We start from the raw sequence: 26,460 nt of genomic DNA, 5'->3' as shown, positions 1-26,460 counted from the left end.
AACTACATAGTCTATCTGTACTACATATACTGTTCACAATGTCTATACATCCATTCATATACAGTACCAGTCAAAAGTTTGGACACACCTACTATTTCAAGGATTTTTCTTTATTTTTACTATTGTATTTTCACAATTGTAGAATAATAGTGAAATCACATGTGGAATCTTGGAGAAACCAAAAAAGTGTTAAACAAATCAAAATATATTTTAGATTTTAGATTATTCAAAGATGCCACCCAATGCCTTGATGACAGCTTTTCACACTCTTGGCTTTCTCTCAACCAGCTTCATGAGGTAGTCACATGGAATGCATTTCAATTAACAAGTGTGCCTTGTTAAAAGTGAATTTGTGGAATTTCTTTCTAATGTGTTTGAGCCAATCAGTTGTGTTGTGAAAGGGTAGGAGTGGTATACAGAAGATAGCCCTATTTGGTAAAAGACCAAGTCCATATTATGGCAAGAACAGCTCCAATAAGCGAAGAGAATCTACAGTCCATCATTGCTTTAAGACATGAAGGTCAGTCAATGTGGAACATTTCAAGAACTTTGAAAGTTTCTTCAAGTGCAGTCGCAAAAAACATCAAGCACTATGATGAAACTGGCTCTCATGAGGACCGCCACAGGAAAGGAAGACCCAGAGATACATCTGCAGCAGAGTATAAGTTCATTAGAGTTACCTGCACCTCAGACTGCAGCCCAAATAAATTCTTCACAGAGTTAAAGTAACAGACACATCTCTACATCAACTGTTCAGACGAGACTGCGTGAATCAGGCCTACATGGGTGAATTGCTGCAAAGAAACCACTACTAAAAGACACCAATAAGAAGAAGCATGGAGGAGGAAGCCTGATGTTGTGGGGGTGCTTTGCTGCTGACACTGTCTGTGATTCATTTGGAATTCAAGGCACACTTAACCAGCACGGCTACCACAGAAATCTACAGTGATATGCCATCCCATCTGGTTTGCGCTAAGTGGAACTATCATTTGACCCAAAACACCTCCAGGCTGTGTAAGGGCTATTTGACCAAGAATGAGAGTGATGGAGTGCTGCAACAGATGACCTGGCCTCCACAATCACCCGACCTCAACCCAATTGAGATGGTTTGGGATGAGTTGGACCGGAGAGTGAAGAAAAAGCAGCCAACAAGTGCTTAGCATGTGTGTGAACTCCTTCAAGACTGTGAGAAAAGCATTCCTCCTCAAGCTGGTTGAGAGAATACCAAGAATGTGCAAAGCTGTCATAAAGGCAAAGGGTGGCTACTTTGAAGAATCTGTTTCACACGTTTTTGGTTACGAAGTGATCCCAGATGTGTTATTTTAAAGTTTTGATGTCTTCACTATTATTATATAATGCAGAAAATATTCAAAATAAAGAAAAACCCTTGAATGAGTAGGTGTGTACAAACATTTGACTGGTACTGTATATAAACTCAGCAAAAAAACAGAAATGTCCTCTCACTGTCAACTGCGTTTATTTTCAGCAAACTTAACATGTGTAAATATTTGTATGAACATAACAAGATTCAACAACTGAGACATAAACTGAACAAGTTCCACAGGAATTGAATAATGTGTCCTTGAACAAAGGGGGGTCAAAATCAAAAGTAACAGTCAGTATCTGCTGCAAAAAGTATTGCAGTGCATCTCCTGCTCATGGACTGCACCAGATTTGCCAGTTCTGGCTGTGAGATGTTACCCCAAACTTCCACCCCAAACTTCCACCATTGAGATCCGGGCTCTTCGCTGGCCATGGCAGAACACTGACATTCCTGTTTTGCAGGAAATCACACACAGAACGAGCAGTATGGCTGGTGGCACTGTCATGCTGGAGGGTGATGTCAGGATGTCTTCCCTGTAACGCACACCGTTGAGATTGCCTGCAATGACAACAAGCTCAGTCCCATGATGCTGTGACACACCGCCCCAGACCATGACGGACCCTCCACCTCCAAATCGATCCTGCTCCAGAGTACCGTGGCTCGTCAGTGAAGAGCACTTTTTGCCAGTCCTGTCTGGTCCAGCGACGGTAGGTTTGTTCCCATAGGTGACGTTGTTGCCGGTGATGTCTGGTGAGGACCTGCCTTACAAAAGGCCTACAAGCCCTCAGTCCAGCCTCTCTCAGCCTATTGCGGACAGTCTGAGCACTGAAGCAGGGATTGTGCGTTCCTGGAGTAACTCAGGCAGTTGTTGTTGCCATCCTGTACCTGTCTCGCAGGTGTGATGTTCGGAAGTACCGATTCTGTGCATTTGTTGTTACACATGGTCTGCCACTGCGATGGCAATCAGCTGTCCATCCTGTCTCCCTGTAGCACTGTCTTAGGTGTCTAACAGTGCGGACATTGCAATTTATTGCCCTGGCCACAACTGCAGTCTTCATGCCTCCTTGCAGCATGCCTAAGGCACGTTCACGCAAATGAGCAGAGACCCTGGGCATCTTTCTTTTGGTGTTTTTTAGAGTCAGTTGAAAGGCCTTTTTAGTGTCCTTAGTTTTCATTATTTGACTTTAATGTGCTTCTGCTTGAGCCACTCCTTTGTTGCCTTGGCCATGTGTTTTGGGTCATTGTCATGCTGGAATACCCATCCACGACCCATTTTCAATGCCCTGGCTGAGGGAAGGATGTTCTCACCCAAGATTTGACGGTACATGGCCTTGTCCATCATCCCTTTGATGCGGTGAAGTTGTCCTGTCCCCTTAGCAGAAAAACACCCCCAAAGCATAATGTTTCCACCTCCATGTTTGACGGTGGAGATGGTGTTCTTGGGGTCATAGGCAGCATTCCTCCTCCTCCAAACACGGCAAGTTGAGTTGATTCCAAAGAGCTCCATTTTGGTCTCATCTGACAACAGCACTTTCACCAGTTGTCCTCTGAATCATTCAGATGTTCATTGGCAAACTTCAGACGGGCATGTATATGTATTCTTGAGCAGGGGGACCTTGTGGGCGCTGCAGGATTTCAGTCCTTCACGGCGTAGTGTGTTACCAATTGTTTTCTGGGTGACTATGGTCCCAGCTGCCTTGAGATCATTGACAAGATCCTCCCGTGTAGTTCTGGGCTGATTCCTCACCGTTCTCATGATCATTGCAACCCCACGAGGTGAGATCTTGCATGGAGCCCCAGGCCGAGGGAGATTGACAGTTCTTTTGTGTTTCTTCCATTTGCGAATAATCACACCAAATGTTGTCACCTTCTCACCAAGCTGCTTGGTGATGGTCTTGTAGCCCATTCCAGCCTTGTGTAGGTCTACAATCTTGTCCCTGACATCCTTGGAGAGCTCTTTGGTCTTGGCCATGGTGGAGAGTTTGGAATCTGATTGATTGCTTCTGTGGACAGGTGTCTTTTATACAGGTAACAAGCTGCGGTTAGGAGCACTCCCTTTAAGAGTGTGCTCCTAATCTCAGCTCGTTACCTGTATAAAAGACACCTGGGAGCCAGAAATCTTTCTGATTGAGAGGGGGTCAAATATTTATTTCCCTCATGAAAATGCAAATCAATTTATAACATTTTTGACATGCGTTTTTCTGGATATTTTTGTTGTTATTCTGTCTCTCACTCTTCAAATAAACCTACCATTAAAATTATAGACTGATCCTTTCTTTATCAGTGGGCAAACGTACAAAATCAGCAGGGGATCAAATACATTTTTTCCCCCACTGTATGTGTATATATATATATATATATATATATATATATATATATATATATATATATATATATATTTCTTCTCCGGACTCCGACATTGCTTGTCCTAATTTTTTACTTTTTAGATACGTGTGTATTGTTGTGTATTGTTAGATATTACTGCACTGTTGGAGCTAGGAACGCAAGCATTTCGCTACACACGCAACATCTACTAAGCATGTGTATGCGACCAATACATTTTTTACATGATTTCCAACACTTCCCTCTCCGTGAAACCAAAGCACCTTTTCCCCTTGGCTGAGACGCTAGCTGACTAACTAGAAAGTTGTCATTACTCCCATAAACTGTGCCTGACCATGTTACCAGGTTCCTGGCAGTTCTGCCAACATGGAATAGCTGAAGGACTGACCCCTGACCTCCACTAGGGCTGTCCAAGTCTCTGCCTGACGTGGATGCCTATATCTCCTGCTAGGCTGGGTGGTCACTACAGTACTCAAATATGACCCCAGCCCCACAGAGCAGATACTGTGGGAACCAAATCTGCCTGGTAGAGCTAACAGGGAGAGATAGAGCAAGAGAGACCACAGCAAGCCATCGACCTTAGCTAGCCCCTGACCAATAGCCTACAGTATACACTATACTGTAGATACTGTCTCATAGCCTACAGTATACTGTACATATGGGCGATTCCACACCAATAAGGCCCAAAAATAGTTTTGGTATCTCAGTTTGCTGTGACAATTCTCATATAGAAACATCATTGAGAGGAAGGAATTTTGACATACTTTTTACATTTATATAACACATATTTTGGGGGGGAAATCATGATGAAAGTGCTTATTTTAGGTCATTTTTAGACCTATACATGGCTCCTTTAAGACCCTTATGATCCGTAAACTATACATGATACCGACAAGATCTTGGTGTCATTTTACTCCTTATAGAAGGGTTGGTTGTTATCAACAAAACTGATGTGTGTGCAACTATGGGGCAAAACAGACTCAGTTCGCTTATAATCGTGTAACGGGCGTCGTAAGGATTGGACCAAGGTGCAGCGGGAACGTGTATACTCATCTTCTTTATTTATTGAAAAGAAGGAAAAACAAACAAAACAACGACCGCCACTAAACAGTCCTGTCAGGTGCACAGACACTAAACAGGAAACAACTACCCACAAACCCCCTACAAAAACGATTTTTTTTTTGTAATGGACAGAGACAGTGCAAATTTTTTCCATATTAGCATTGACATGACATCAGTCAAAACATCTCAAGACATAGTATCAAGAACAAGATAAAACCAGCTGAAACAAGCCACCTACAATTCCCCACATGGCAGATTCTTGTCATTGTTGCTAGCTACAGCACCTTCAGAAAACATTCACACCCTTTGACTTTTTCCACATTTTGTTGTGTTAGTGGGATTTAAATGGTTTAATTATAGTTTTTGTCAACGATCTACACAAAATGCTCTGTAATCTCAAAGTGGAAGTAAAATTATATATTTTTTAATTAATGGAAATTAAAACACTAATATATATTGATTAGATAAGTCAATACATGTTAGAATCACCTTTGGCAGCGATTTTGGGTATTTTGGGGTAGGTATCTAAGAGCTTTGCACACCTGGATTGTACAATATTTGCATTGTACAACATGTACATTTTTGTCAATATTACTTTAGTGCCTTATTGCAGACAGGATGCATGTTTTGGATTCCATTTTACAGGCTTCCTTCTTTTCACTCTGTCCTTTTATGTTAGTATTGTGGAGTAACTACAATGTTGTTAATCCATCCTCAGGTTTCTCATATCACAGCCATTCATCTCTGTAACTTGTTTTAATCACCATTGGCCTCATTGGGAAATCCCTTCCTCTCCGGCTATTGATTTAAGAAGGGCACCTGTATCTTTGTAGTGACTGGGTGTATTGATACACCATCCAAAGTGTAAAATGAATAACTCTACCATACTCAAAGGGATATTCAATGTCTGCTTTTTATACCCATCGACCAGTAGGTGCCCTTCTTTGCGAACCGTAGGAAAACCTCCATGGTCTTTGTGGTTGAATCTGTGCTTGAAATTCACTGCTCAAATCTTAAGGACCTTCCAGATAATAGTAAGTGTTGGGTACAGAGATGCAGTAGTCATTTAAAAACTATCGTAAACAAGTTGAGTCAATTCAACTTTTTATGTGACTTGTTAAGCACATTTCTATTCCTAAACTTATTTAGGCTTGCCAGAACAAAAGGGCTGAATACTTATTGACTCAAGACATTTCAGCATTTCATTTTAAATGAATTTGTAAACATTTCTAAAAACATATTCTACTTTCACATTGTGAGTTATTGTGTGTAGATCAATGACACAAAGTCTAAATGTAATGAATTTTAAAGTCAGGCTTTAACACAACAAAATGTTGAAAACGTGAAGGGGTGTGAATACTTTCTGAAGGCACTGTCTCTAGCCATCCAGAATCACAACAACACATGGACTTCTGCCCCATTGAAGGGTGCACATATATCGTGTGCTGTAAAATATGGAGTATGTCTAGATTCTGAAATAAAAAATTCACATTAATGTAATCAACATAAAACATATTAATATAAATATATCAAAAGTACCCTTTTTTATTTATTTGTTCATTTTTAGACATATTGTTTTATTTAATATACTCTACAAGCAGATACAATTTCTAGAATGGGACCTGTGCTACTTTTTAAGTTATTATTTTATGAGCACTACCAACACAGTGAATGAGGAAATGGATTCAAAGGGAATCCCTCTGCTGGTGATTTGCTGAATGTGTATAAAATGGGTCATAGCTTCATAAGTACCAGAGAGCCCACCCTGGAAATTTGACATGTTTGAAGAATATATTGTTCTAAAAAATATGTCTAAAAATGAGCAAAATCCAAAACTGGACTCTTCGCCCATATCCTAGGCCTGTACATTTACAGTTATTGGTTAGCCTGCAGACAGACATTAGCCTAGCTGTCACACGCTGATCTGTTTCACCTGTCTTTGTGCTTGTCTCCACCCCCCACCAGGTGTCGCTCATCTTCCCCATTATCCCTGGTGTATTTATACCTGTGTTCCCTGTTTGTATGTTGCCAGTTCGTTTTGTTCGTAGAACCTACCAGCGTTTTGTTTCCCGGCGCCCGCCGTTTCCTTGCTCCTGTTTTCTGGTTTCCCAATTCTGACCGTTCTGCCTGCTCTGACCCTGAGCCTGCCTGTCGTCCTGTGCCTTTGTCCCACTACTCTGGATTACCAACCTCTGCCTGACCTGACCCTGAGCCCGCCTGCTATCCTGTACCTTACACCCTCTCTTGATTATTGACCCCTGCCTGCCTTGAACTGTCATTTGCCTGCCTGTTTGAGGAATAAACTTTTGATTCTTCAACACTGTCTTCACCTGGGTCATACCTTAAAATGTGATACTAGCTTAGTATCTAGTCTGAGGTCCACAGTGCAACCCCCACAATCAAAGTTTAGGATTTGCTCCATTTCCTACTGAGTATTCCTATCTGGACTATTGACTTGGATAATTCAGAGACAGGTGTTGTCTTGTCCCCATGGATTGGTGTACTTACTTAGTGCCTAATAATCAATAACCTACCAAATGAGAGTGGAGTTGAGTTGCTAGCAGTACAGCTTTTTATTAGGAGAGTGTAAACAGACAGGTGTGAGTGCTGTCTACTCTGCAGATACGAGCTGGAAGGGTATGGGAAAACTCCACTTAACACAGGGAAGATAAAGAGAAATCATTGCAGCATACACTGTCAAGTTGGAGCAGATGCAGTATACTTTAGCAGAAAGGAAAGGGATGGCACTTTAAGTTAACATCTGGTCTGTGATGTTTTACAGTCCATTTCAATAGGTTTTGATATATTACTGCATCATCTGGCAATCATTGCTTTCAGATTTTATAGCTAGTTTCCAGATTTCACAGGGCTATTTTCTGTCTCCTACTGTAAGCCTGGGTAATCCCTGTCAGCACCCTCTCCTACTCCTCTGTCCCCCCTACAGCTTCTCCCTTCTTTACCCCCCACCCCACCCAAGGCACCCACTCCTCTTCTCACAGGCCTTCATCTATCTCCACCCTGCAGCTATGATGGAAGCCCAGCATGGCTAGAGAGCTCTCTCTCTCAAACCCTTACGTCCCTGCTTTCTGTATCCAATATGTTCCCAGGGGTCACAGTTCAAACCTCTCTCTGGGACCCGTTTGTCAGGGGAGTGCTGGCTGAGGGAGGGAGGGTTGTTTTTGGTGGACACTTCTAGGGAAGCTCAGAGCTGGAACCAGTGGCCTTTGGGTCAGAACTCATTGAAGGAGTGACGGAGAGATGGTATAAAAAGAGTAGACAGACAGTGAGAAAAGAGAGAGGGGCCAATCTTTCAGAAGATTGGATATACAACCAGCTGGTGTGCCCGGAGGAACAGTACTAGGATAACTTGACTAGGATAACTTGTGCGTCTTCTCAGGGCCCGTACACTCCTTCACTCTTCAGAGTCTCGATGGCCATGCTGATGCATTGCTGGGTGTGTGTGATTGCTCTGTCACTGACGCTGACCACAAGCAATGCCTTACAAAGGTAACCTTTTTTTTGTGTGTCTCACTGTATGAAGTCTACTCTGCAATGTGTTATGGTCCACAGTGTTATGTTCCTACGATGTAATGTTACCTACGATAGACAACAAAGGAGGTTGAATGGATACTTGGATGTATTTTATCCATTTAAACCAGGCTGTTTTGCTTAACTAACTCAATAGAGAATGTGTTTTTTTGGCAGTGCTGTTGAAACAACAATGTCATACTGACACGAGGACACATGTTCTTATATCACCAATGGTCCATGATTGCAGACTGGATTGTATAACCCCACCCATGGTCACTCCCTATATATAATTCTACTGGATGGTCTTTCCTTACCATTGTCCTCTCTGATCAGGATCAGTCTGAAGAAGATGCCCTCCATAAGAGAGACTCTGCATGAGATAGGTGTGTCCCCAGCCCAGTTCTTTGCTGAATTGGCCCAGAAAAGCAAAGATGACCCCTCCACCAGCAACGGGACCACCCCCACCCCCCTCACCAACTACCTGGATGTGAGAGACCACCTGCACATATTGCACTGACCACACATAGATGCAATTGACATTGGAATAGTACATAAATGAGAGAACACAAAACCTATGCCCAACTCAGAGGTGTAAATGATTCATTGCTTCCTCTTCTCTCTTCTTCTCAGGCCCAGTATTATGGGGAGATCAGTATTGGTTCTCCTGCCCAGATGTTCAATGTGGTGTTTGATACAGGCTCAGCCAACCTGTGGGTGCCCTCTTACAACTGTTCCCCTCTCTATACTGCCTGCTGTAAGTACACACACACACACACATAAAACCTGTATGATTGCGTCACCAGAGATGATGTTGTTCCCGGATGATTATGACTCAGTGACCTTTGAACTCTCAGTTACTCACAACAGATATGATGCCTCCAAATCCCGAACACACATAGAGAACGGGACAGGTTTCTCCATCCAGTATGCCTCTGGAAACGTCCGAGGGTTCCTGAGTGAGGATGTGGTTGTGGTGAGTGTAACGCAACACCTCTACAGGAAAACAACCTTCCTTCTCTTTCTCCTAATCTGTTTCCCATCACCTATTTTTATTGTCCTTTTAATGATCAAATTTGGGAAAAAGTAGTAGACCTTACCCATAAGTAGTGATCTACAGTAGGATCCTCTCACTGGGGGAAAACCTTTATCTAGGTATTATGGAACAACATCTTACTCTGTGCTTCCTCTAGGTGGGTGGCATCCCAGTGGTCCAGGTATTTGCTGAGGTTACAGCCCTGCCTGCCATCCCCTTCATCTTTGCAAAGTTTGATGGGGTCCTGGGGATGGGCTACCCCAACGTGGCCATCGACGGCATCACCCCCGTGTTCGACCGCATCATGTCCCAGCACGTCCTCAAGGAGGACGTCTTCTCTGTCTATTACAGCAAGTAGGAGATATCACTATCACTGTTCAAATACGGATTATTCCTCCACGTACACAAATAAGTACTTTTATAATCTGTGAATTAGTAAAAAATATGTTTTTCTTCTCTCAGAGACCCAATGCACAAACCAGGTGGAGAGCTAGTGCTGGGAGGGACAGACCCAGACTACTACACTGGTACCTTCAACTACATGGGCACCCGTAAGGCAGGAAAATGGGAGGTCAACATGAAAGGGTGAGATGGGAAAGTTGTATAGGTCTGTGTGCATGTTGTCTGTCTCTCTGTTTGTCTGTTGGTCAGTGCAGGTGCATTTGCATGTATGTATGTATAGGGGTGGCAGGTAGCCTAGTGGTTAGAGTGTTGGACTAGTAACCGGAAGGTTGCAAAATCGAATCCCTAAGCTGACAAGGTAAAAAGCTGTCGTTGTGCCCCTTAACAAGGCAGTTAACCCACTGTTCCTAGGCTGTCAGTGAAAATAAGAATTTGTTCTTAACTGACTTGCCAAGTTAAATAAAGGTAAGACATTTTTTTATTGTGTGTAATTCTCTTTCTGTCGCCCTCCCCTCTTTCTCTACCAGAGTATCTGTGGGAGAGGATATGCTGTTCTGTAAGGAGGGCTGCATGGCTGTGATTGACACAGGCTCCTCCTACATTACAGGCCCTGCCTCTTCTGTGTCTGTACTGATGAAGACCATTGGAGCCACAGAGCTGGCAGAGGGAGGGGTATGTACATCACAAATTGGGCAGATTTGATTATGCCGTGCGTCACCTGTCTATGGCCCAGTGATGTGAGCGGGCAATAGTGGTAAGGGAGGAGCACCCTCCTCAAATCAAACAGTAATCTGTGCTGCTTGGTCATGTTGTCAACATGGCTGCATTGTCCATAAAATATGTTTACATTTTTTTTAATCAAAAGCAATCACCTTTGCATGTGAAAACACAGAATCCTACTAATTACTCCACGTGCTCCTACGTCACTTCTGTTTTGAGCCGAGAGCCGACATCTCAGTGGGCTTTGAACGGGACACCTGGCTTATGCTCTGGAGGTAGCCCTGTTTCAAAACAAATGCAAACAACCATGCAAAACATGTCCAGATTAATTGAATCCCCTCAGCCAGTCTCTTAAAGGGGCAATCTGCAGTCGAAACAATTATAAAGCATTTCCCTGACACTGTTTCCATAAAAAGCTAAGGGATGGGCCTGGAGAAATGTAACCACTCAAGTTTTTATCATGTTTTGAGTCTATACAGTATTTGTTTACATTTACTTTGTTTACAAACATTGGAGTAAAACAAGCTTATATTTTGACTTCTGATGGGATATGACATGAACTAAGCTCATGAGGTTATTTATAAGTAAAATGTTTCAAGAATCAATGGGTAGGACCTACAAATTATTAATTTCTAAGTAGAAAAAATGTATGTAGCAACTGCAGATTGCCCCTTTATCTATCTTATCTTCAGAGGGGTATTCCAGAAAGATGGTTTAACAAATGCAGGATTTCCTGAACATATCCGTCTTGTCTTAATCAGATGAGGGAGTCTCGGATTTCTTGGTTCCAGAATGGCTGCTTCTCGATTAAGTTATTAGGCTAAGCGAAGCGCAGATTGGTTGATCTGACAACTGGCAGGCAACATTCAAAAAGGTCCTCATTTCGATGACAGAAAAAACGATAGAAATGGAGTCAAAAGTCAGAGCCCAATATTTCACAAATCTAGAACAAGAAACAAATGTGACAACATACAATGAATATGATCACATATTTACCAACGAAAGTAATACATCCGCCGCAGCAAAAGCCAGAGGCAGCCTCGCAGAAAATTGGAGACAGGGTTAGTGCGCAACTGAAGTAGCACGATTCCAATATCTAAGAAGCCTAGCTTACACACATGGGTGATAAGTAATAATGTTTTCACTTTATAGAGCACTTTTTTTGTAACATTAGCACCAATGACGTTGGGAAAATCTGCAGGGTGAACTAGGCTGTTTATCATGTTGCCTATGTTTATTCATTTGAGATTAGCAAAGCTTCCCTGGCAGTCAGCCTACTGTACCTGCAATTCTGTGAAAGTCCTCCTTGATTATATGGACAGCTTGATGGCCAGGGAATGCAACAAAGACATAAAAAATATCTTCAAATAGTTCAGCATCGCCCACATTGTACCGGAAACTTCCAGTGGCAGAAAATCGCTAAGCAATACACAGAGTTTGTATAGTCAAAGCAAAACAGCGTTGGGTTACATTTGCTATATATGGGTTGAGTAAATTGACCAGATATATGAGTGATTGTGCTGAAAAACGATAATATAAAAAAAGTACTTCTTCTGAATGATCTAAAGGATCTATTTTGAGGTCCAATAATTAATTTACTTTGTAAAGCACGGCAAACAATGCAGGCTCCGATGTGGATTTTCAAGGAAAGGACAGGCCATAGTGACAAACAGGAATCTGATTTTCCGGATAAGTCCCGTATTCGTTCACCAGCAGAGATCATGTTAACCTAGTAGGTAGCAGATTCGCTTCAGAGCATTCGTTGCTATGGTCTCTGATGGCTCTTTTTCAAGCTCTTTCTGGAGCCAGAAATTCTGGTTTGACAAATCTCCTTAAATCACTAATCCGGCTTTCTGGAATAACCCTCTGGTGTGGACTAAGCTGTGTTTTTGTCCCCTTTTCAGTACACTGTGAACTGTGACCTGGTGAAGTCCTTACCCAGTGTCACCTTCCACCTGGGAGGCCATGAGTACACACTCACTGAAGAAGACTACATCTTATGGGTAAGCAACATGAAAATGAGCATGACTGGGATACAGGTGCAGGGTGATTGTCATTGATACATTCGCAGCTATTATGTCATGTTTATTTTGTGCTTATACCATGGCATTGTTGAATACTCATTTCTGATTGGCTTGAAGGGCATTCTAGAATGTACATTATTTCTCTATAATACATGGTATATCAGCATGGCAGAATTCAATGGCTAGTTCATTCTTACATGTTCTATATTTGAGCTGCTTTTGAAAGCAAAAGTTGAATTGAAAACATTAACGTTTTTGCATTGTTGAATTTGATTTTCATAATAGCAAGCGTATGGTTTGGTTAGATGAACTCGCAAGTCTGTTTGTTTGGTTACCAAGGCAACTACTGTAGTGCACTTACTAGCTACTTCATAGATGTTGAACACCGCTTACAAAAAAGATTGTAGTTTTGAAACTGCAGTAAAAGTGCAGTAACTGCAGTCAACTGTGGTATTTTGGATGCAATAATAGCAGAATAGTTGAACTGCAGTTATACTGCACTGTAACTGCACTTACACTGCAAAATTGCTGCATCCAAAAAAACAGTGTTATTTTGGATGCAGTATTTTCAGCATACTGCAATTATATTGCACACTAACTACAGTTATACTAGTGTACTGCATTTATACAGCGCTCTGACTTTTAAAAAACATCTGTAAGGGACATTTCTACCTACAAATGAACACATCTTGCTGCCAAATGTGTTCAATTATAGCCATGGTATAAAAGAGATAATCAACTCATGGAAGATTAGTTAGTCCGCTAGCATGTCGTGGAACATACCTTCCACGTAGTTCATTATTTGCAAATGGAATTCATAGCCCCTGGTTGATTATCCCTTGCTTATAGCTGTGACATCGCATTATATACAGTTGCATTTGGAGGTTTACATACACTTATGTTGGAGTCATTAAAACTCGTTTTTCAACCACTCCACAAATTTCTTGTTAACCTGTTTGGGATGGGGGCAGTATTTTCACGCCGGATAAAAAACGTACCCAATTTAATCTGGTTACTACTCCTGCCCAGAAACTAGAATATGCATATAATTAGTAGATTTGGATAGAAAACACTCCAAAGATTCTAAAACTGTTTGAATGGTGTCTGTGAGTATAACAGAACTCATATGTCAGGCCAAAACCTGAGAAGATTCCATACAGGAAGCGCCCTGTCTGACAATTTGTTGTCCTTCTGTAGCATCTCTATCGAAAATACGTTATCTGTGCTGTAACGTGACATTTTCTAAGGCTTCCATTGGCTCTCAGAAGGCGCCAGAAAGTGTAATGGGGTGTCTGCTGTCTATTTGTTAGTGGTCAGTCTGGGAACAGTGAGACTGAGAGGCGCATTCACGAGAATTCTCAATTTTTTTCTTTCAGCCTTTGAATGAATACAACGTCGCCCGGTTGGAATATTATCGCTATTTTACGAGAAAAATATCATAAAAATTGATTTTAAACAGAGTTTGACATGCTTCGAAGTACGGTAATGGTATATTTTGAATTTTTTTTTCATGAAATGCGCCCGCACATCACCCTTCAGATAGTGACCTGAACGCATGAACAAAACGGAGCTATTTGAATATAACTATGGATTATTTGGAACCAAAACAACATTTGTTGTTGAAGTAGAAGTCCTGGGAGTGCATTCTGATGAAGAACAGCAAAGGTAATCCAATTTTTGTAATAGTAATTCTGAGTTTGGTGAGCCCCAAACTTGGTGGGTGTCAAAATAGCTAGCCGTGATAGCCGGGCTATGTACTCAGAATATTGCAAAATGTGCTTTCGCCGAAAAGCTATTTTAAAATCTGACACCGCTATTGCAGAAAGGAGTTCTGTATCTATAATTCTTAAAATAATTGTTATATTTTTTTGTGAACGTTTATCATGAGTAATTTAGTAAATTCACCGGAAGTTTGCGGTGGGTATGCTAGTTCTGAACATCACATGCTAATGTAGAAAGCTGGTTTTTGATATAAATATGAACTTGATTGAACAAAACATGCATGTATTGTATAACATAATGTCTTAGGAGTGTCATCTGATGAAGATCATCAAAGGTTAGGGCTGCATTTAGCTGTGGTTTTGGTTTTTGTGACATATATGCTTGCTTTGAAAATGGCTGTGTGATTATTTTTGGCAGGGTACTCTCCTGACATAATCTAATGTTTTGCTTTCGCTGTAAAGCCTTTTTGAAATCGGACAATGTGGTTAGATTAACGAGAGTTTTGTCTTTAAAATGGTGTAAAATAGTCATATGTTTGAGAAATTGAAGTTATAGCATTTTTGAGGTATTTGTATTTCGCGCCACGCTCTACCATTGGACATTGGTGAGGCTATTCGCTAGCGGAACGTCTGTCCATATTAACAAACTATAGTTTTGGCAAGTCGGTTAGGACATCTATTTTGTGCATAACACAAGTAATTTTTCCAACAATTGTTTACAGACAGATTATTTCACTTATAATTCACTGTATCACAATCCTAGTGGGTCAGAAGTTTACATACACTAAGTTGACTGTGCCTTTATTAAACAGCTTTGAAAATTCCAGAAAATGATGTAATGGCTTTAGAAGCTTCTGCTAGGCTAATTGACATAATTTGACTCAATTGGAGGTATACTTGTGGCGGTATTTCAAGGCCTCCCTTCAAACTCAGTGCCTTTTTGCTTGACATCATGGGAAAGCCAAAAGAAATCATCCAAGAACTTGAAATTGAAGAAATTGTAGACCTCCACATGTCTGGATCATCCTTGGGAGCAATTTCCAAATGCCTGAAGGTACCACGTTCATCTGTACAAACAATAGTACGCAAGAATAAACACCATGGGATCATGCAGCCGTCATACCGCTCAGGAAGGAGACGTGTTCTGTCTTCTAGAGATGAACATACTTTGAGGCAAAAAAGTGTAACTCAATCCCAGAACAACAGCAAAGGACCCTGTGAAGGTGCTGGAGGAAAAAGGTACAAAAGTATCTACAGTGAGGGAAAAAAGTATTTGATCCCCTGCTGATTTTTTACATTTGCCCACTGACAAAGAGATGATCAGTCTATAATTTTAATGGTAGGTTTATTTGAAGAGTGAGAGACAGAATAACAACAAAAGAATCCAGAAAAACGCATGTCAAAAATGTTATGAATTGATTTGCATTTTAATGAGGGAAATAAATATTTGACCCCGTCTCAATCAGAAAGATTTCTGGCTCCCAGGTGTCTTTTATACAATCAGATTCCAAACTCTCCACCATGGCCAAGATCAAAGAGCTCTCCAAGGATGTCAGGGACAAGATTGTAGACCTACACAAGGCTGGAATGGGCTACAAGACCATCGCCAAGCAGCTTGGTGAGAAGGTGACAACAGTTGGTGCGATTATTCGCAAATGGAAGAAACACAAAAGAACTGTCATTCTCCCTCGGCCTGGGGATCCATGCAAGATCTCACCTCGTGGAGTTGCAACGATCATGAGAACGGTGAGGAATCAGCCCAGAACTACACGGGAGGATCTTGTCAATGATCTCAAGGCAGCTGGGACCATAATCACCAAGAAAACAATTGGTAACACACTACGCCGTGAAGAACTGAAATCCTGCAGTGCCCGCAAGGTCCCCCTGCTCAAGAAGCACATATACATGCTCGTCTGAAGTTTGCCAATGAACATCTGAATGATTCAGAGGACAACTGGGTGAAAGTGTTGTGGTCAGATGAGACCAAAATGGAGCTCTTTGGCATCAACTCAACTCCACAAAGAACACCATCCCCACCGTCAAACATGGATGTGGAAACATTATGCTTTGGGGGTGTTTTTCTGCTAAGGGGACAGGACAACTTCACTGCATCAAAGGGATGATGGACGGGGCCATGTACCGTCAAATCTTGGGTGAGAACCTCCTTCCCTCAGCCAGGGCATTGAAAATGGGTCGTGGATGGGTATTCCAGCATGACAATGACCCAAAACACATGGCCAAGGCAACAAAGGAGTGGCTCAAGAAGAAGCACATTAAGGTCCTGGAGTGGCCTAGCCAGTCTCCAGACCTTAATCCCATAGAAAATCTGTGGAGGGAGCTGAAGGTTCGAGTTGCCAAATGTCAGCCTCAAAACCTTAATTACTTGGCGAAGATCTGCTAAGAGGAGTGGGACAAAATCCCTCCTGAGATGTGTGCAAACCTGGTGGCCAACTACAAGAAACGTCTGACCTCTGTGAATGCCAACAAGGGTTTTGCCACCAAGTACTAAGTCATGTTTTGCAGAGGGGTCAAATACTTATTTCCCTCATTAAAATGCAAATCATTTTTTTGTTCTTATTCTGTCTCTCACTGTTCAAACCTACCATTAAAATTATAGACTGATCATTTCTTTGTCAGTGGGTAAACATACAAAATCAGCAGGGGGATCAAATACTTTTTTCCCTCACTGTATATCCACAGTAAAACGAGTCCTATATCAACATAACCTGAAAGGCCGCTCTGCAAGGAAGAAGCCAATGCTCCAAAACTGGCATTAAAAAAGCCAGACTACAGTTTGCAACTGCACATGGGGACAAAGACCGTACTTTTTGGAGAAATGTCCTCTGGTCTGATTAAACAAAAATTTTACTGTTTGGCCATAATGACCATTGTTGTGTTTGGAGGGAAAAGGGGGACGCTTGCAAGCCGAAGAACACCATCCCAACCGTGAAGCACGGGGGTGGCAGCATCATGTTGTGGGAGTTCTTTGTGGCGGATGAATCAGAATTAGTTGGGTAACATAGATAATTAAGATGTTTTATTTGTATAATATGCTTATGTGAGATACTTGTCATTAGGATGGCGTGCCCTTTGGACTCTGATGTTGAAAGTTGTACTTTTCCCTTAGCTAGGGCTCAGTCACTTGGGGCCCAGAGAGGGGAGAAGTCAGAATGAAACATTGTCTTCATATGTGAATGTGTCTTTACCTGTTCTTAAACCATGTGAAGGGATGGCATGATTCATGGGGAACCAATTATTTGTCTCCACAATGTCTGTGCGCAAGTCACTCCCCTCAGTGAGCTTGTCCAGAGTCAAGAGGGGGTTTTCTTGAGATGAGAGTATCTAGAGTTGTCAATTGATTTATGCCATTGGATGAGCTAATGGTTCTGTTCTATAACGTACCAGGGAGAGACAGTTCCAGTTTGGGGTAGGAGGACCAGATACTGGTCTATACAATGAACACTGTTGATATAGAAGTTGCTGTCTGCTATGTTTCATAGATATCTTTCATACAAAACTTAACCTTTGTGAACTGTTCCTAAGATCTGTGGTTCGTCATGTACGTTGAAGGGGTGGTTCTTGGGTATAAAAAGCTCTTTGTACGTTTGTGTAATCACCTCCTTTTTCAATGGTTCATTCGAGAGAGTGCATTATTGAAGGTCAAAGTACTTTTGCAAAAGTATCTTATTTATTAAAGATGTAGTTAACTCAGACTGGTGTGTTTTTGACTCTCCTCATTTGGTAATGCAGAAATTAGCCACCACAGCTTTGCTGCAGGAGGGACTGGTGCAATTCACAAAAATAGATGGCATCATGAGGTAGGAAAATTATGTGGATATATTGAAGCAACATCTCAAGACATCAGTCAGGAAGTTAAAGCTTGGTCGCAAATGGTTCTTCCAAATGGACAATGACCCCAAGAAAACTTCCAAAGGTGTGGCAAAATGGCTTAAGCACAACAGAGTCAAGGTATTGGAGTGGCCATCATAAAATTCACCCAACTTATTTTGGGAAGCTTGTGGAAGGCTACCCAAAACGTTTGACCCAAGTTAAACAATTTAAAGGCAATGCTACCAAATACTAATTGAGTGTATGTAAACTTCTGACCCACTGGGAATGTGATGAAAGAAATAAAAGCTGAAATAAATCATTCTCACTACTATTATTCTGACATTTCACATTCTTAAAATAAAGTGGTGATCCTAACTGACCTAAGTCAGGAAATTCTCACCCGGATTAAATATCAAGAATTGTGAAAAACGGAGTTTGAATGTATTTGGCTAAGGTGTATGTAAACTTCCGACTTCACCTGCATGTACATTTATGGAAGTCTTTACCAAGATGTTTTGTGCTTTGAACTCTATTTGTGTCTTCAGCAATCTCAGTTTGGAGAGGACATATGTAGCGTGACCTTTAGGGGTTTGGATGTGCCGCCCCCTACTGGCCCTATCTGGATCCTGGGAGCCAACTTCATCGCCCGCTACTACACAGAGTTTGACCGTCGCAACAACCGCATAGGCTTTGCCACAGCAGTCTGACAGGATCCTTAGCCACCAAGCTTTCACTCTCTCTTGCCTTTACTCTTTTTTACTCGCTTTGTCTTTGTTACTGTCTTTTACTATCAGTCTCTATTTCTCCCTTACTCTCTCTATCATTCAGTTTTTCTTTCTCTCACTTTCTATGACTCTTTATCACAAAGCCTGCCCTCTTGTCCATCTCTTTTTACAGTTCTGACATTCTGCTATGTCAAGTAATAATTTTGATTTCAATATGTGCCAATTGCACTCTTCACCTTGTACCGCCCTATCAACATACATAATTGTTTTTAGTTGACGATAATTGACGTGCTGATAACAACAATAGACTTATGTTGTGTTATATACTGTATCATATGACATGCTGACGTCACACAGTAACATGAATAAAGCTTGTTTAATGGTAAAGTCTATGTTTTTGTCTGCAGTCGAGGAATTCTGTTTGCACTCTATGTTATCAGAATGGCTGTGTTTGTCATCATAGGGAAAACAAGCAGAAAACTAAGTGTTGCTCATTCACCGACCACAGAAACACAAGCATATTTTTGGGGAGTTTGGCACCCACATGAAAAAAATAATAGTTTACTATAGAATACTACAGTACTTACTATAATTATATAGTAAACTGTACAATACTGAACTACACTCTGTAGTATCCCTCGATCATGTGTGGCACTACTATAGTTCCTTAACATTTACTATTGTTCCTCAACACAGGGTGCATGCTTTGCACAATTTTTTATTGTGTACAAGCCTCCTTCTTTTCACTCTGTCATTAGGTTAGTATTGTAGAGTAACTACAATGTTATTGATCCATCCTCAGTTTTCTCCTATCACAGCCGTTAAACTCTGTAACTGTTTTAAAATCACCATTGGCCTCATTTTGAATGGTTTTCCAGGAACTGAGTAAGGAAGGATGTCTGATTTCATCGTAGTGACTGGATGTATTGATAGACCATCCAAAGTGTAGTAATTTCACCTCAAAGGGATATTCATTGCAAAAAAAAAGCCATATCTCAGACTGGCCAATAAAAAAAAGATTAAGACGGGCAAAAGAACACAGATACTGGACAGAGATATGGCTTTTTCTTTGCAACTCTACCTAGAAGGCCAGCATCCCTGAGTCGCCTCTTCACTGTTGACGTTGAGACTGGTGTTTTGCGGGTACTATTTAATGAAGCTGCCAGTTGAGGACTTGTGAGGCGTCTGTTTCTCAAACTAGACACTCTAATGAACTTGTCCTCTTACTCAGTTGTGCACCGGGGCCTCCCACTCCTCTTTCTATTCTGGTTAGAGACAGTTTGCACTGTTCTGTGTAGGGAGTAGTACACCACTGTATGAGATCTTCAGTTTCTTGGCAATTTCTCGCATGGAATAGCCTTCATATCTCAGAACATGAATAGACTGACGAGTTTCAGAAGAAAGCTTTTTTTCTGGCCATTTTGAGCCTGTAATCGAACCCACAAATGCATGATGCTCCAGATACTCAACAAGTCTAAAGAAAGCCAGTTTTATTGCTTCTTTAATCAGGACAACAGTTTTTAGCTGTGCTAACATAATTGCATAAGGATTTTCTAATTGGCCAATTAGCCTTTTAAAATGATAAACTTGGATTAGCAAATACAACGTGCCATTGGAACACAGGAGTGATGGTTGCTGATAATGGGACTCTGCACGCCTATGGAGATATTCCACCGTTTTGTAGCTACAATAGTAATTTCCAACATTAACAATGTCTACACTGTATTTCAGATCAAATGTATATTTTTGGACAAAAAATGTATTTTTCTTTTAAAAACATGGATATTTCTAAGTGACCCCAAACTTTTGAACGGTAGTGTATATGTATATCCTAAGCTTTCCTATGACTCCTAGATATAGGACAGACACTTCAAAACCTTATTCCTTATGATACATTTTTGGTATTTTTTGCCTTTTATGAATGTGTAAATCAATGTTTTTTTGGGCTATACTGTAGTAGTAAAAGCCAAATTCAATATTTTATTATATTTTTTTATATTTTTAGGATACCTAAAAATCTTAGACTTTTAGAGGTTAAACAATGTTATTGCACAGAGTGAGTCCATGCAATGTATTATTATTATTATTACTCTTGAACTTGCCATAACAATGGGGTTGAATACTTATTTACTCAAGACATTTCAGATTTTCATTTTTTATAAATTTGTACACAAAATCTCAATTTAATCCATATTAAATTCAGGTTGTAACACACAAAAAATGTGGAAAAATCAAGGTGTGTGAATACTTTCTGATGGCACTATATACCACATAGTTGAAGGCCTACTAAGCTATAGGCCTACTGCAAATGACTGTTGTTTGTTCCTGAACTGGCCAAATGGCAGAGCTATCCTTCAGCTATCCATCAGCACCACAAGGTTCTGCTTTAATTCATCATTGCACGATCCTGGCGCTATCCTTTCAGCACCACGAAGTGCACTCCAATGACATCTCATCAATTTATGTTGCAAATGCCTAATAGTCATACTCATTACTTATTCTTGTAATAATAATAATATCACTTCTCACAATGGTGCTCATTTGGTAAAGTCCAATCAAAGCTGAATCAATGTCTAGCAAGATCACAGAATGATTAATTTGCATTTTACATATCAGAATATAATATAATACCATAGTATGCCTATAACGCTACTGTTACACCAAAAACACCTCCTAATTTCTAAATAGATTTTAGGATGGTTAGCTGAAGCTGAATAGTCCCCCAAAAAATCGAATTTACCAAAACTCTACAGAGCGTGTGACTTGGCAGGATATCTGCTATTATTGAAACAAAATACAAGAAAGGCTAATAGTTTCTTAACACCATCTGCTCTAATTCTCTCACGAAACAGTCATTCAAGATGATAAAAATGCATATTCCCATGAAACTGATTGAAAACAATCAAATGATTGGCATGGAGATGCAGTTTGGACATTTCATGAAGAAAGTTCATTCACGATTGACAGTGATGATGGCTTATTTTTAAATTAGGCAGCCTATGCCTAACTTTGAGGGTATTAAAAATCAAATTATTGAGACAATATGTGTGGGCATAGGCAGACATTGCAACTGGAGAATGCATTTTATGCATATTCTATAGTGATAGGAAATTATGACATAATTTACTTTTTTTTCCTGCACTACACTACTGACAGTGAATACTATAGTATTTATACCATAGGATAGTATTTTTTTATGGGAAGAAGTCCCACTCCTTTTTGCATTTTTTTGCTTTATTGAAGAGATAATTAAGTGTTGGAAAGACGAGGATGTTAGAGGAGGGTGAGTCAAAGAGCAGTGAGCCGGATTCAAACCCATGCTGACTCTGGCATACATGTGTGCTGGGATCAGCAGCTGTAACCGCTGGACCCCACCGGCCACGAACACAAGCATAATGTCTGTACAGAAACAATCCAGACGTATTCTATTTTGAGTCACATTACAAATATGTCTGATCCTCTGAAGTTGAGCTAGAGATGAATTGATATCAGACTGTGTCTTAGTTCTAAATTCTGGCAGCCTTAGGTCTTGCACAATGTGTTGATCTAATGTGGCACTGATGGCGTGAAAATAGCACACATTGTATGGATGTAAAAACCGGTTGAGTGATTTATGCTTGTTCCTGCTGTTCCCGCCGCTCTGAAGATGCCTTTCACAGTGTGGTGTCTGAATGCTCATCCTTATTTCATCATATTCTCACTCTATTTTCACTCTAATTTCTCTCTCTTGCTCTCTCTCTCGATCCTGTGCTTTCTCTCACCATGCACCAGCTGGCTGGGTCATTATTCAGAAACATATACAGTGGGGAGAACAAGTATTTGATACACTGCCGATTTTGCAGGTTTTCCTACTTACAAAGCATGTAGAGGTCTGTAATTGTTATCATAGGTACACTTCAACAGTGAGAGACGGAATCTAAAACAAAAATCCAGAAAATCATTCACATTGTATGATTTTTAACTAATTCATTTGCATTTTATTGCATGACATAAGTATTTGATACATCAGAAAAGCAGAACTTAATATTTGGTACAGAAACCTTTGTTTGCAATTACAGAGATCATACGTTTCCTGTAGTTCTTGACCAGGTTTGCACGCACTGCAGCAGGGATTTTGGCCCATTCCTCCATACAGACCTTCTCCAGATCCTTCAAGTTTCGGGGCAGTATAAAATGAATAACAGTAAATAAATTCCTAAACTACATTTTTAAACCGCAGTATTTTGTGGAGGGGCAGACTGATTGTACCAGGCAAAAATAACTTCCCCTCCCCCTAATCTAGCTAGTAAGTGGTTCCTTCTAAGGTTCACCACAAAGTAAAGACTAACCAGGAAGCTAAATACTAGATTGCGTGCAGACAGTCTAGTTAGTGGAGGAGGAGAGAGAGTGTAGAGTGACAAACACAGCATTTGATTTGATTTTAGCTGCCGGTGATGGGCAGGACTCGTAGGAGGTATGTTTGTAAATTAATTTGATCAAAGTATGTAAATCATATTATTTTTTATATATTTTTTGTATTTTACCACCTTTTTCTCCCCAATTTCGATCTTGTCTCATCTCTGCAACTCTCCAACGGGCTCAGGAGGTGAAGTTCGAGTCATGCGTCCTCCAAAACATAACCCGCCAAACCGCGCTTCTTAACACCCGTCCGCTTAAGCTGGAAGCCAGCCTCACCAATGTGTCGGAGGAAACACTGCTCAACTAACAACCGCTGTGAGCCTGCAGAGACCCGGCCTGCCACAAGGAGTCGCTAGAGTGCAATGAGCCAAGTATAGCCCCCTCAGGCAAACCCTTCCCTAACCCGGACGACGCTGGGCCAATTGTGCGCCGGCCTATGGGACTCCCAATCACTGCCGGTTGTGATACAGCCCGGGATCAAACCTGGGTCTGCAGTGACGCATCTAGCACTGCAATGCAGTGTTAGACTGCTTCGCCACTTGGAAGGCCTATTGATTCCTTATTGATGTTTTGTTGTTTCTCTGTAGTACTAGCCATCTAACAATTTTATGAAGTTGGCTTAAGCTAGCCAGCTAGATAGGTTCCCAATCTCCCAACCTCATAACTAGCTGCTAATCCATTTCAGGCTATCAATCAAATTAGAGTAGCTTGTCTAACTATCTTAGCTGGCATGCCTGCTGGCAACAGTGCTAGATTTTAGAAAAGCAAGAAATTACAAAATGTACTGAATGAGACTCATTCCTTTCAATCTTTTTACACTGATTTTAACAGATATGCAGAGAAGCATATTTTATTTATTTGAAAAAAGAAACACCAGTCAGGAGGAAACAGACAGCTCAAGGATATGCAGAAAAATATTTGGTTTAAATGTAATCTGGCACTTTATGATAATTTCATAATATTTGTGAATTAATTATGATGCCATGTTATGTGGCTGTATTGATGATGTGTGTTATGATCCCATGCACTGTGTTGTAATTTGGATGTGATATCCTAGGCATGTTAGTGCAGTATATTGATATGTGTGATTTACAACAGTCAGAATGACACCCTGATTAAAATGTCAATTGAACAGGTAAAGCGGTATGCTTATTCAGGAAATAATTCAGGAAATAATTTGATATTTTTTACATAGAATTAGGCATAATGATTATGGCTCTAGCTGTTTCTCCAACCCTCTATCCTCACGTACTTCGTGGCCCTTCAAAAATAATGGGTGCCCCTGAGGACAGCACACCAGATGACAAAAGGAGAAACCAGGCATAAACAAGTAAGCAAAATGGACACCAGGCGAAGATCTGTTTTGGATCAAATGTTATATTGTCATTATGATACTTGTATGTGTTGGAATTTGAGTGTGCAGCCAGGTATTTTTGCAGTTTTCTCTGCCCAGCATATTGTAAGTTACAGTATGCATTTGACTACATTTCCAACTGGGTACAGACGTCAATTCAACGTCTATTCCACATTGGTTAAATGTATTTCATTGAAATGACATGGAAACAACGTTGATTCAACCAGTGTGTGCCCAGTGGGTTAAAAGTTTTGGCTCAACCTCAAACTCAAAGAACTGCAAACTGGCATTCTTAATGGTACAGAAATCTGAAATAGATCATAAAAAACACCATGTTTCAGTCAATGTACTTTCACCAGGATTTTCTTTATTTTCTCTGCCAGTTTCTTTGGCATGTTAACATCCATACTGGGAGAGCTGAAACGTTAAAGAGAATTTCCAATGTCCAGGAATGTACTATAAAATATATGGCACAATGTGTGGAACATCTGTAAGGCATTATTGCCATACTCTACCTGTGTATCTGTGAAGCACTGCGTCTAAGTGTAGTTGCACAGTGGATCCAAAAGTTTATTCTATGGAGGGAACCAAGACCACCTAAAACCTTTTAGTTATCTAGAAAGCTAGACCAATATTTGTCTCAGGTCATGACCCACCAGTGGTTTTTGGAAAACACCAAGCTGAGATACGGGGCATAGTTTCCTTTGGACCATATGAGAAAGAGCAGAAGGAGGGAGGTCTTAAAATAGTTTCTGAGTTACAGCTAAGACAGGCAGTCACACTGTGAGCTGTAGACCTTTCGGAGGGGAGTAAAACCACATCACTCCATGCTGGGGGAACCTCGGCTTCATCCATGTCAGCTTCTCTCTAGTGCATGCCTTGTCTCTCGAGGTTTACTAGAGAGATTGATCAGGACTAGAAGAGGAGAGACTCATCATCTATCTGCTCCAATGCGACTGACAGAGGAGTCTGGTCTTTTCTATTTTCATAGTTGAGCCAGATGACCCTTCACGTGTCAGCCCACATTCAGTGCAAAACCAAGGTAAGAGATGCAGTTACTTCTGCAGGAAACAATGCTCTTGTGAAGGAAATCTGTTGTCAAAACTGCCTTTGACATTGATGGTGTTCTGTTTAATTCGTCTACAGTTGAAATTAAAATAAAACAATTAAATAATCTACAGCATGCCCTTCATCTTCACTTTTATTTATTTTTTGTAACATTTAACAATTTCAAAGATTTTACTGAGTTACAGTTCACATAAGGAAATCAGTCAATTTAAATAAATAATTTAGGCCCTAATCTGTGGATTTCACATCTTTGGGAATACAGATATGCATCTGTTGGTCATAGATACCTTAAAAAAAAGGTAGGGGTGTGGATCAGAAAACCAGTGACCACCATTTGCCTCATGCAGCGTGACACATCTCCTTCGCATAGAGGTGATCAGAATGTTGATTGTGGCCTGTGGAATGTTGTCCCACTCCTCTTCAATGGTTGTGCGAAGTTGCTGGATATTGGCGGGAACTGGAACACACTGGTGTACACGTCGTTCCAGAGCATCCCAAACATGCTCAATGGGTGACATGTCTACTGAGTATGCAGGCCATGGAAGAACTGGGATATTTTCAGCTTCCAGGAATTGTTGACAGATCCTTGTGACATGGGGCCATGCATTATTATGCTGAAACATGAGTAGATGGCAGTGGATGAATGGCACAACAATGGGCCTCAGGATCTTGTCACGGTATCTCTGTGCATTCAAATTGTCATCAATAAAATGCAATTGTGTTTGTTCTCCGTAGCTTATGCCTGCCCATACCATAACCCCACCGCCACCATGGGGCACTCTGTTCACAACGTTGACATCAGCAAACAGCTCGCCCACATGACGCCATACACATGGTCTTCGGTTGTGAGGCCAGTTGGACGTACTGCCAAATTATCCAAAACAACGTTGGAGGTGGCTTATGGCAGAGAAATTAACATTCAAT

General features: G+C 40.9%; 1 protein-coding gene across 1 annotated transcript; it reads left to right on the top strand.

Moving 5' to 3' along the window:
- Positions 1–8,132: 8,132 nt before the first annotated feature.
- On the top strand, positions 8,133–19,056 carry LOC115166437 (renin-like). The gene is made up of 9 exons (XM_029720333.1): positions 8,133–8,236; positions 8,594–8,747; positions 8,891–9,014; positions 9,115–9,233; positions 9,451–9,647; positions 9,756–9,878; positions 10,223–10,367; positions 12,320–12,418; positions 18,537–19,056. Exons 1-9 carry the CDS (start codon positions 8,160–8,162, stop codon positions 18,696–18,698), a joined length of 1,200 nt encoding a protein of 399 aa, XP_029576193.1. The 5' UTR covers positions 8,133–8,159; the 3' UTR covers positions 18,699–19,056.
- The last annotated feature ends 7,404 nt before the right edge of the window (positions 19,057–26,460 follow it).

This window comes from Salmo trutta, chromosome 28 (genome assembly GCF_901001165.1).
Source record: "Salmo trutta chromosome 28, fSalTru1.1, whole genome shotgun sequence".
Classification (NCBI taxonomy): domain Eukaryota; kingdom Metazoa; phylum Chordata; class Actinopteri; order Salmoniformes; family Salmonidae; genus Salmo; species Salmo trutta.
This window is presented reverse-complemented; position numbering and strand designations above follow the sequence as displayed.

What these genes read in the sequence shown, in the direction of transcription:
- LOC115166437 (XM_029720333.1), top strand. Translation starts at nt 8,160, where the DNA reads ATGGCCATGCTGATGCATTGCTGGGTGTGTGTGATTGCTCTGTCACTG. An exon ending in CCCTCACCAACTACCTGGAT is followed by an intron (nt 8,748 to 8,890) that starts GTGAGAGACCAC and finishes TCTTCTTCTCAG; the next exon opens with GCCCAGTATTATGGGGAGAT. An exon ending in TGAGTGAGGATGTGGTTGTG is followed by an intron (nt 9,234 to 9,450) that starts GTGAGTGTAACG and finishes TGCTTCCTCTAG; the next exon opens with GTGGGTGGCATCCCAGTGGT.